Raw genomic sequence first — 12567 nt, 5'->3', positions numbered from 1 at the left:
AATCTCCAGATGATAAAATATTAAACTGTCAGATTTAACTCAGCTGAACACAAGACAGGATTGGGTTATTCAGCCCATCAAGCCTGCTCTGTCATATCATGGCTGATTTATTATCCCTCTCAACCCCTTTTCCTGCCCTCTCCCCATAACCTTTCACACCTTTACTAATCAAGAACCTATCAACCTTTAGATATACCCAGTAACTTGGCCTCCACAGTCAGCTGTGGCAACGAATTACTTAGATTTGCCACCCTCTGGCCAAAGAAATTCCTCATCTCTGTTCTAAAGGGATGTCCTTGCATTCTGAGGTTGTGTTCTCTGGTCCTAGACTCCCTCGATATAGGAAACACCCTTTCCACATCTGCACTATCTAGGCCTTTCAACATTCAGATAGGTTCCAACGAGATCACCCCTCATTCGTCTAAAGCCCACCAAAGTACAGGTTCAAGTGAGAACTCAAAAAACAGTATTGATATTTTAATTTCATTAGCTGATGCAGTTTCCCCATTTATGACTGTCTTGCTGTATTAAACAAAGATTTCTGAAAGATGCCAGTAGAACAAATATTGAAAAATGGCACTCTCATGTTCCTAAATGTCAAATCTATGTTCTTTGTTATGTAAACCCATCACAACAATGAATTATTTGTTTGGATCCAACTTGTCAAACTTTCACAACACCTTTCTATGACAATACTCTACCTGGTTCAGTTACTGCAAAAGGGGGAGAAAAACACAAAAATGCACGCTCTCATACATGTTTAACTGGCATTTGAAAAGAAACACTAACTTTTTGCAAGTGCCATGATTTTCGCAGTGACTGAGTGGTACACGAATCACACAGCTGGAAAAGGCCACGAACAAGGCATGGTGATCTTTATCGATCTGCAGCCCCAGTACCTTTCTGTCATCTTCATTTGTGGTACTACACCTGTTTACCAAACAAAGACTTGATCAGGCACACGGAGTAAAATTCAGGTGCTTTAAGAAAAAAAACCTCTCACATTATCAGGAAGAACCTGACCTCACATTTGTAAAGCTATGTAATTTCTTTAAATTATCCCCTCAATTCCAAATAATCTAGGAAAATTACATCCTCAATTTGACAACTAATGGCTTAAGGCAACAATATACAAAAGTAGTCCTATAATTGGAGCTTGTGATGCCTTAATAACAAGGCGGAGGTGCTTACACTTGGAGAAGTCATACCAAATAAATTCATAACTGGCACTGGCTTATCTTAGATCAAGTACTACTGTATGGGTCTTGAAAATCATTCACGTTACATGCTGGATCCATTTCTTCACTCTCTACTGGACCAGATAACTCAGCTGTGATTAGCAAGGGCTGACAGGAATAGTTATCTTAGTACTTATAAGAATGTTTTTAAGTATTTTAAACTACACTTCTCACATTCCTTTTGAATTCCTTGGATTAATTTTGTATGCTCTTATTCACGCAGAATTGAAGTTATAAACCTTTACGTACTTTAATGGGTTAAAAACATCCATTTCTTCCAGTAGTATGCTGTCGTTGAGAGAGCTGGGAGAGGTTTTTGTTAATACTTTAAGTAGAATGCCTGCTTCAGAGCCAATAAAGATAACCGTGTAGTTCTGATGGGGACCAGCAGTGTTGTCAATAGCAATTGCTGTCAGGCGGTACCTGTAAAAGTGAAGTAATAGTGAGTTGCAGGCCAGTAACTCCACAGGGAAACGAGCATGTGTTATTATTTGGTAACAGAATGTCCTACCTGACCCTTGTCTTGGTGAACCAGGGCTCCTCTATTACACTAGGGACGGCAGAGTCCATCAAAGGGTGAGATTTGATGAAGGAGAGTGTTTCATCAGGGAAATCAATGGAGGTTTTGTAAGATTCTGCTGGTGCATATCCTGCACAGCAACCAGGCCTTCAAATTAAACACAGTATTTTAATAGAATCAAAGCTGCTTCACAACTTTGAGAGCACCAAAAGATAACACAGTGGGAAGATTATAAATTGTTGAATAAGACCATAAGACACAGGAGCAGAATTGGGCCATTTGGCCCATCAAATCTGCTCCACCATTCCATAATCGCTGATGTATTATCCCTCTCAACCCCATGTGCTTGCCATCTCCCCATAACCTTTCACCCCCTTACTAATCAAGAACCTAAAAACCTCTGCTTTAAATATACTCAATGACCCACAGCCGTCTCTGGCAATGAATTCCATAGATTCACCACCCATCTGACTAAAAAAAATTCCTTGTCATTCCTGTTCTAAAGGGACATCCTTGTATTTTGAGGCTTTGCCCTCTGGTCCTAGGTTCCCCAATATTGAGAACATCTTTTCAACATTTTCTCCATGCCCATTCTGTATAGGCCTTTCAACATTTGATCATTTCAATGAGATCACCTACTCATTCTTCTAACTCCTGAGTACAGGCCCAGAGCCATCCAACGCTTCTCATGTTAACCCTTTCATTCCTGGGATCATTCTTGTCCTCCTCTGGCCACTCTCCAATGCTAGCACATCTTTTCTCAGATAAGGGGCCCAAAACTGCGTACATTACTCCAAGTGTAGTCTGACCAAAGCCTATGAAGCCTCATCTTTGATTTTATATTCTTGGGCTCTTTAAAATAAATGCTAACAATGCATCTGCCCTCCTTACCAACGACTCAACCTGCAAGTTAATCTTCAGGGGATCCTGCATAAAATCTCTTAAGCTCCTTTGCATCTCTGATTTCTGAATTTGCTCCCCATTTAGTCAATAGTCTATGCCTTTATTCCTTCTACCAAACTGCATGGCACAATACTTCTATCTGCAAGCTTGAAGGCTGAGACTGTTGTTATAAGTAACAATGACCTCAGGAGGACTGTACCTTGGCTTTGGTACTCTATCTTCTGGAACAGCAGTCCAAACAGAATCTGTTGTCTTTTGCTCCTTAAACCTTCCTTTGAACGATTTTTCAATGTCTTCCATATTGAAGGCACACACTGCTGACCCAGGGATACTGAACATAATGAGAGAAAACTGTGGTTAGGGGCAGCAGATTTAGCGCAATTGCTTTACAGGGCTAGATCACTGTTCAGGATTTGACTCCCAACTGCATGGAGTTCCCTCTGGATGTTCCAGTTTCCTCCCTCATTCCAAAGACGTCCAGTTAGGTGAGTGAAATGCGAGCATGCTATGTTAGTACCGGAGGTGTAGTGACTTTTGTGGGCTGCCCCCCCCCACAAATCCTGATACTGTGTTGGTTGATGACACAAGATGATGGCTTTCACTATATGCTTTGATGTACATGTGACAAATTAAACTGATCTTTATGAAAATAATTTCTTCCACTGTTCATCTTATTGCAGAGGAATATAGTGCAGAATTTAGCACTCAAATGTTGGGTTTAGCTCAGAGACTAAAAATGTAAATCACTCAAGCCCTCATCTAATTCCTCCAATTCTGGGAGGTAGACAAAGAGGATGAGCAACCTGTCCCCAGCAGACAAATTGGAAATTTAAATATTTTATAAAGCAGGTGACCTCTGCTTCAACCTGCTTTACAGATCTTATAGCACCTGGGTAGATTTCATGGGCAATGAGGGAAAGGGTCAGATTATGCCACAACAACTCCTCTTGTGGGCCAGAATTACTTTCCCCAGCCTTTACACTACATTTCCAAGCTTCAGCGTGTATCCCACCTGTTATGTCTTTTAATTAATTTATATATATAGTGCAAAAAGAGAACAAAATAGCTAGGCAGTGTTCATGGTTTGGTTCTTGTCCTGTCAAGTACTAAAGATATTAATGGAATTAAAATGTCATATTATCTAGAGTAAACCAAAACACTCCTACTGTCTGAAACACTCCTCTCTGTTGAAGTGCAGGCTAAAGAATGAATAATTTGTATCCAGTTTACCCCATTCCTCACCTATTGAGCTGTGTTGTAAATACTCCAATAATAGTCGGGTAGCCATTGATTTGTATAATATCTGTGACAGACTGCAATACATCAAAGTAGAAGAACGAATCCCCAGGAACTGAACAGTTTAATCGAGCTTTTAGAAAGGATGTCCAGTGTTTTTCCAACACCCTCTGGGATCCTCCCATGTCATTCTTACAAATTCTTGCCACACGTGAATAAACAGCCTGTGAAGAAACACGAAGAGTATGCTAGAGCACGCGCACTATATTAAAGAAATGTTTCATTAAAAATTAAAAATAGATGCAGACACCAACAATAAAAGTATTTTTTTAGAGATGGGAATTCTTCCATGGGCTTCTACATAAACAGTGCATCCTCAGGCCAGCCTTACATTACTCCAAAACATATGGTCAATGGGCTGAAACCACTTTAATTAACCATGAGTAAAAGGTTTAATAATTTACAGTGGCTAATCTACGTGGGATTGCAAGTAACATGAACAGCATTAGCGGGACTAAAATATTTATTAGTCTGAGCCTTTGGAGAGCAGAGTAATTTTGAAAAATCTTTCTGCAAAATTGATCATTATGTCTGTAAATCTTGGATTTCCACTTAGGGTGCAAATGTATAGGAACAGACCATGCACAAGTGATTTGCACATCAAATGCAATTAGATGATCAATCCCCTAAATGTTGATTCTCATTTCATCAGAAGGTAATATCTGCCAATTTATAGCCTCCCACTCTTTCTAAATGTGCTATTCAGTTTAGTCATTATAATTATTCACAAACAAGGTTGCCATATGTTTATTGAATATGCAGTTATAAATTTAAGATTCTGCTTATTTAAACAAAATTCATTAACATTTCTAATGCTTATTTGTGATTATTTAGTGGTATGTCTAGATGAGTTACTTGCCTTTCCAAGATTGTTGTGTTCAACAGCTATTTCTCTGAAGAAGAAATAGACAAAATTTCCATATTCAACAGCATGTAGGAAGTGCGGTTCTGTTAAAAATATTAAGCATAAATTTAGACTTACGACATTTTCAGCTGCACTTGAACTTTAGTTTTCTCAAGCATTTAGATATTACTATAAACGTTGACTTATGTCAAGGACCGAAAGGTTATAGTATATTTGCTATAGTCTTCAATGCATGTACAGGTTTCCATTACCTTTGATCCATTTAGAATCATACTTTATAGTCCTTAGAGCTGAACCATCTCCCATACTGCGGTAGATGACCGCATCGCTAGCTAGGAAATCTGCCACAGTTGCTGAGTACAACTTATTCTCTGGAATTTTTAAAACAAAGAGAGTAGTTAATTTATTTCACATTTATTAGAGTGTTTCCTTCAGTGAGACTGAGGATATCTCCAGTGGATTCCTCATGAATAAAACTTTTACTGAAATGATTCCACAACCTATTGACTCACTTTTCAATTACTCTACAACTCATGTTCTCAATATTATTTATTACTTATAATTGTATTTTGTATTTGCAGTTTGTCTTCTTTTCCCACATTGGTTATTTGTTAGTGTTTGTCTGCAGTTTTCATTGAATCTATTATATATCTTTGTATCTACTGTGAATGCCCACAAGAAAGTGAATCTCAGGGTAGTACATGGAGACATACTTTGATGATAAATTTATTTTGAACTTAGCTTTTGATACTTTATGTACCAGTGTTCATTATCTGTGTTTACAAGAACTGCTCATCTGTGTATGTTCTATTTTATTTAGGAGCCTAGGACAGCTCACTAAGAACCCATCCTCTCAATAATTTTCTCTGGAACCTGATATCCTCTCATTCCACATTGAAATAAACTGCCAGCAATAATAATATTTGTGACACCGGGGTGGCACTTGACGAACTAGGCTACCTTTCTAAACTGGCTTTGGTGATGCAAACATCATCAATCATTTAGATTCATTGCTAATGAACTTACCAGCAAAGAGGGCAACATTGGTCTGCTTGGCATCAAATGGGCACCGTGCCAAACCACTGACTTCTTCACCATTGTAATCCAACGTATCCAACTGTATAAAATGAAGATAAATTATATCTTGGCGTGAGCACTGTTCACTACGACAGCTGTGAAGCAATAACACTTTATGCAGCTATAATTCAATTACTATTGATGTATGCAACTGTTGTGCTGTGCTGTGAGATTACCATTACCCTTTGCAAACTATTAATATGGCAACAAATACATAATTTTAAAATGATTACTATTTTAAAAATTCAGTTAATTTTTCATATCCTTCTGACCAAAGCAATCTTTCAAAGAAGGGACTCAAGTGTGAAAACTGTAGTTCATCCTTTCAGACATGGTTTTCATATAATTTGCAATTATAAAATAGAACACGTTTCGTTTTTCTCTGGCTCTTTAATGGGTGAGTTACATCATCTACAGTTGCGCTGTGCGCTTGGCAAGATCTCAATTGCAACATTAACATTTGCAGACCTCGTGTTTCTACTGAAGTTATTAATCAAGCCCAAAGGTTTGCGGAAAACTGAACAGACAATTTGGGCTTATTCGGGCAAAAGAGGAATTGATTCTACCGAAAAGATTCATTTTAATTGACCGAGGTCCCATCAATACTTACCTGATAATATCTGCACACAGGGTTAAAAGCATTTGTGCCACAGACAAAAACAGTATCATCAGTTTTGGGTACAAACACTTTGATAAAGTTGTGGCATTCTTCCTAATGGAAAAAATAAATCCAAGAAAGTGTAATTAGATAGGTACGATGTCTCTGATTCAATCGGTTGTAATAGATGAAGTAAGTCGTGCTCAGATGGATAGAGCAGCACAGATAAATCAATGGTTGTTCCAGGTATGGAATATCAATACATCATACCCATTCATTCCAATATACATCAGCAAACTACCTCAAGCATGCCAATATTTACTTTAATCAATAGTTCCACTATTCACTTGAGTTAATGCATTGTGTACTGCTCTCATCCTGATCTCAGCACTGTTTGGTAAATCAACTCCTTGTAAGAGAGTATTTATATTGACACATAATAATTCACAATACTTACTTTGTGCTTGCCTTTCATGGCACAGTTACTTCTGTCTTGCTGTCGTGACTTCCAGGTTAATTTCTGTTGGGGTGCAGAACGGATGCTTGCATTTATTGCTAAGATTTATATCCCACAATCCACCAAAAAAATCTAATCATTGCAGAATTTTGTGTATCATAAAATACATTTCTGATGTTGTAATTTATAAGCAAAACATAATCAGCACAAACACAGCATGCCTGCTATGATGTTAAAGTATTTCAGCTGAGTTTTATCTCTCAAAAATCTGTCTACATTATCTTGTGTTGCTCTTCTCAAACACCAAGCCATGCTGAACTTGCATTCAGCTGGTCAGCACTAGCATTTTACAAGCTCAGCACTAAGTATTGCACAGTCTGCCACATGGTAATGTCCTCAAGTGACCTCCACCGGCTGCTTCAAATGAACACATGTGTCAGACTGCTGGCTCTGTTTGCATTTCTCTAAGTAGACGTAAAGACTAGGAAGGTAGGAAAAGAAGATAGTGCATGGCAACAGAAACACAATAGTATCTTTAACAGAATCATAGAGATCATTGAGTGAGATAGGATGCAAACAAATCCTTCGGTCTACTGAATCCATATCGACCATTAAGCATCCAGTTATGCTAATCCTATATTAATCCCAATTTTCAAAGTCCAAAGTAAATTTTATTATCAGTGTATGTATATGTCACCACATACAACCCTGAGATTCATTTTCCTGTGGGCATATTCAGTAGATCTATAGAATAGTAACTAGAACCGAATTAATGAAAGACCAACTAGAGTGCAGAAGACAACAAACTGTGCAAATGCAAATATAAATAAATGCGATAAATAATGAGAACATGAAATAACAAGATAAAAAGTCCTTAAAGTTAGATCACTGGTTGTAGGAACATCTCAATGGATGGGCAAGTGAGTGTAGTTATCCCCTTTTGTTCAAGAGCCTGATGCTTGCAGGGTAGGAACTGTTCTTGAACATAGTGGTGCGAGTTCTGAGGCTCTTGTACCATCTACCTGATGACAGCAGTGAGAAAAGAGCAAGACCTGGGTGGTGAGAATCTCTGACCATAGATGCTGCTTTCCTACAACAGCGTTTAATGTAGATGTGCTCAATAGTTGGGAGAGCTTTACCTGTGACGTCCTGGGTCAAATCCACTACCTTTTGTAGGATTTTCCATTCAAGGGCATTGGTGTTTCCATACCAGACCGTGATACAGCCAACCAATACACTCTCCACTACACATCTATAGAAGTTTGTCAAAGTTGGTGGCCAATTAACCCACCAACCTGCATGTCTTTGAGATGAGGGAGGAAACCAGAGCACAATGATATATGGTCACAAGGAGAACATGCAAACTCCACAAAAGCAGTACCCAAGGTCAGGGTTGTACCCACGTCTCTGTTGTGGTGAAGCAGAGGTTCATTGCTGAGCCAAAACTCAGATACATTGTGGGAAAAGTACGAACAGCAAGTTAGGAGGAAATATTCAGAGAGGTGCCTAAAATCTTGCTAGGTTCGGTGGGGGGTGGGGGCAGATTGCTCCAGGGAGGGAAGTCTCAAGACTTAGGGCCTGGGAAACAGAAAGCCAATGTAGGATGATAGGAGATTCTGAGTTAGGGGAGCAGAGTGTCGGAGTTGGGCAGAGAGAAACCATATGGTAGGGGACCAATGGAATGGCTGTGCCAATATGGAATAAATAACTCATGGGATGTAGATTTAGATTCCATTAAAGCCAGAGAAATGGAGAAATAGAAAGTATGGCTCATGTAACATGGAATAGGAGGAGAGCAATGGAACAAAGACTTCACACAGTACAGGCCATTTGACCCACAATGTTGTGCCAACCCCATAACCTACTCCAAGATCAATCTAACCCTTCCCTCCCATATAGCCTTCCATGTATCTATCAACCATGTGCCCGTCTATAAGTTTCTTAAATGTGGCAGCATACAAGGTCAAGGGAAGGGTTAAGGGAGCGGGCTGTCAACAGCACAATGAAGGAATTCAGTGGTGGGGCAGCATCTATGAAGGGAAATCAACAGTCAACATTATGAGTCAAGACCCTTCACCAGGACTGTTGTTGCTCCAGATTTCCAGCATCCACAGAATCTTCTGAGTCAACAGCGCACATGTGGAAATTGCACAATTTTCAAAGGGGTGACCAGGGGATGGAACCAAGGATGTAGCAGCACAAAGGCCAATAAAGGATGGTGCTTAAAAAAGATTGTATACAGTATTATGCAAAAGTCTTAGGCACATGCATATATGGCTAAGGTGTTTAAGATTTTTGTACAGTACTGTAAATTATGTCTTTACAGTTACCAAATAATACTTAATACTACTGAGCTAATACAAAGCTAAGTACTCTCATTTCTGCATCCCAACCACCTTATTTTAACTAATATACAATACAGGTGTCCCCCGCTTTACAAATGCTCGCGTTACGCCACTTCACTTTTACAAAAGACCTACAAAAGTAACCTGTTTTCGCATGACGAAGAGAATTTTTGCTTTTACAAGAATTTTTCCATCCACACTCTAGCAGTTTGCTATAAACTAGAAATGGAACTTAAAGTTCCCTGTGATTTTTGTAAAGTCCTGACAGCAAAAAGACAGAACAGAAACAAATGGGGAGGGAGAAGTGTGACTGGTGGTCCAGGTAGTGCAAGGAATAAAAATTATGTAGAAAAGTGAAATATGTAAAAGTAATAAAAATGACTTACTTTGCTAGAAATTATTTCTCCTCTTGGAGGATCACTTAAGTTAATAGCATAGACTTGGTCCCTATATGAAAAGAAAATTTGTACAAGTAGATATAATTCACGAGGAGACATAACCATTCAAGCCTTTTATTTTCTTTTCAGCTCACTTTAGAATTACTGCTGGACAATTTAAGTTTAATATTTAAACTTGTAATCCAACACAACCAGATAAAGAATCGAAAACCTAAGTTACCTGCCAGCAATATAAAGCACATCCTTGATCTTCAACATTAGCTGGTAGTCCAATCGATGTAAAGATTCATTCCCTGAAAGTCGTCCTCTGAACACTGGATATTGCCTTGAAACTGCAGAAACAGAATTTGGTTACATCTTCAAGCACAGCTGGGAAATCCATGCAAAGCACTGCCTGGCAATGAGTATCTAGTATAAGCCAATTGCAAGGAGAATGCTTTGGATTATACCTGAACAAAACAATCTAGATAAGCAAAGCAAATGCTAATATTTGTTTTCTAATTGATAGCTGTCAGACAAACAAATGTAGTCTGCTCTGTGGCAATGATAAGCATCGTTTAGGAGGCCATCAGTCTCTTTAATTTTGCCTCTCCGCTTTTACATACCAGGAGTATTTATCAGGCTCCCCCCAACTCCTCTCTCACAGGATGGGAGAATGTTTCCACATTCCATCAATATTTCACAGGACCTCATGTGGGAGAACTGTATCCTCTTTATTAAAGAAGGCTCAGTGGAGAATGCACTTCCTCAAGTCAACTTTTATTGTCATTTTGACCATAACTGCTGGTACAGTACATAGTAAAAATGAGACAACGTTTTTCAGAACCATGGTGTTACATGACACAGTACAAAAAATTAGACTGAACTATGTAATAATAAAAAACACAGAGAAAGCTATACTTGACTACAGACCTACACTGGACTGCATAAAGTGCACAAAAACAGTACCGGCATTACAATAAATAATAAACAGGACAGTAGGCAAGGTGTCAGTCCAGGCTTCGGGTATTGAGGAGTCTGATAGCTTGGGGTAAGAAACTGTTATATAGTCTGGTCGTAAGAGCCTGAATGCTTCAGAGCCTTTTCTCAGATGGCAGGAGGGAGAAGAGATTGTATGAGGGGTGCGTGGGGTCCTTCATAATGCTGTTTGCTTTGCGGATGCAGCGTGTAGTGTAAATGTCTGTGATGGCGGGAAGAGAGACCCCGATGATCCTCTCAGCTGACCTCACTATCCACTGCAGGGTCTTGCGATCCGAGATGGTGCAATTTCTGAACCAGGCAGTTATACAGTTGCTCAGGACGCTCTCAATACAATCCCTGTAGAATGTGAAGAGGATGGGGGGTAGGAGATGGACTTTCCTCAGCCTTCGCAAAAAGTAGAGATGCTGCTGGGCTTTCTTTGCTATGGAGCTGGTGTTGAGGGACCAGGTGAGATTCTCCGTCAGGTGAACACCAAGAAATTTGGTGCTCTTTACGATCTCTACCGAAGAGCTGTCGATGTTCAGCAGGGAGTGGTCGCTCCGTACCCTCCTAAAGTCAACAACCATCTCTTTTGTTTTGTTCACATTAAGAGACAGGTTGTTGGCTCTGCACCAGTCCGTTAGCTGCTGCACCTCCTCTCTGTAAGCTGACTCATCGTTCTTGCTGATGAGACCCACCACGGTCGTGTCATCGGCGAACTGGATGATGTGGTTCGAGCTGTGTGTTGCAGCACAGTCATGGGTCAGCAGAGTGAATAGCAGTGGACTGAGCACGCAACCCTGGGGAGACCCCGTGCTCAGTGTGATGGTGTTGGAGATGGTCTTGCGGCTGTTGGTGAAATTCCACCTTTGCCAGAACATACTGGTATAATTCTACACTGCCATCATAGAGAGCATCCTCAAACCAGCCATTACTGTCTGGCTTGGTGCAGTGTCCTCCCACGTGATACGAAAACTCCAGCAAGCTGTCAGCTCAGAAGAAAAAGGTTACAGATATACATATCCATACATACACACACTGCAATTTCATTTTTCTATTATTATGTATTGTATTGTACTGCTGCTGCAAAAGGGAACAAATTTCACAACATATGCCAGTGTATTAAACTTGATTCTGATTTAGTCTACCCTCCTCCTCCCCACACCTCAGCCACTTTTTATAACGCTGTTACATTGTAGATGCATGCTGGTATTTATGTATTTATGCACATTTTATTCCACAACCGTACTTTAACGTCTAACTTAATTTTTATACAATTCTTTATAATTGTTGATTCTTTTTGTTGCATATCGTGCCACCATCCCACAGAAAATTCCCAAAACATGTAAATGTACATGGCTGAGGTGATAGCGAGCATCTGTCCTGTAGAAAAGGACAGATGCCGGGTATCACCACAGCTGAGGCAGGTTTGTGCATTACCCTGGATGTAGGAACACAGATTGTCTCGCGTAGATTTTTTTGCATCTGATTGGCATGTGTCAAACTAATTTAAGTAGGTGAGAAAAAAGTGTGTGAAACATGATTAAAGGACATAATGGTTGGTGTAGTACGTTTATTTACTCTTACACTCAAACTGTCTTGCAATAAAGGCCAACACTGCCACTTGCTTTAGCCAGAAGCTGATTTTCAGAGATTTAGATACAAGGACATCATTCAGTTTTTGTTTTTTTCTACTAAGGAGGACACCTTCACAATTTTGCACGTGATACTCTACTGACAAAGTCCTTGGCCACTGGCTTACCACGTTTAATTAATTCATTTATCTGGTCCTTCAAGTCATGCTGCCCTGATTTAATCCTAGCCTAATCATGGGACAATTTACAATGACCAATTAACCATGTGATCTTATAATGACACTGGAAGAGGCCATTCAGCCCATCAGGTGCATT

The 12567-nt window shown here is 39.6% G+C and overlaps 1 protein-coding gene across 10 annotated transcripts in view; it reads right to left on the bottom strand.

The window, feature by feature from the left end:
- The window catches only part of sema6d (semaphorin 6D), a 364739-nt gene that overhangs the window by 23767 nt on the left and 328405 nt on the right, over window positions 1–12567 (bottom strand). For all 10 annotated transcript variants that reach the window (XM_073033162.1, XM_073033159.1, XM_073033166.1 and 7 more), the window contains 12 exons: window positions 9918–10029; window positions 9686–9746; window positions 6955–7017; window positions 6510–6611; window positions 5849–5939; window positions 5074–5193; window positions 4817–4905; window positions 3904–4121; window positions 2861–2992; window positions 1750–1905; window positions 1488–1661; window positions 790–930 (listed from right to left, as the gene is read on the bottom strand). In XM_073033162.1, coding sequence (XP_072889263.1) covers window positions 790–930; window positions 1488–1661; window positions 1750–1905; window positions 2861–2992; window positions 3904–4121; window positions 4817–4905; window positions 5074–5193; window positions 5849–5939; window positions 6510–6611; window positions 6955–7017; window positions 9686–9746; window positions 9918–10029 — 1459 coding nt within the window. The remainder of the gene's footprint in view (window positions 1–789; window positions 931–1487; window positions 1662–1749; window positions 1906–2860; window positions 2993–3903; window positions 4122–4816; window positions 4906–5073; window positions 5194–5848; window positions 5940–6509; window positions 6612–6954; window positions 7018–9685; window positions 9747–9917; window positions 10030–12567) is intronic.

Source organism: Hemitrygon akajei, chromosome 30 (assembly GCF_048418815.1).
Source record: "Hemitrygon akajei chromosome 30, sHemAka1.3, whole genome shotgun sequence".
Classification (NCBI taxonomy): domain Eukaryota; kingdom Metazoa; phylum Chordata; class Chondrichthyes; order Myliobatiformes; family Dasyatidae; genus Hemitrygon; species Hemitrygon akajei.
Note: the sequence above shows the minus strand (reverse complement) of the source record. Positions and strands in the feature narration are given on the sequence as shown.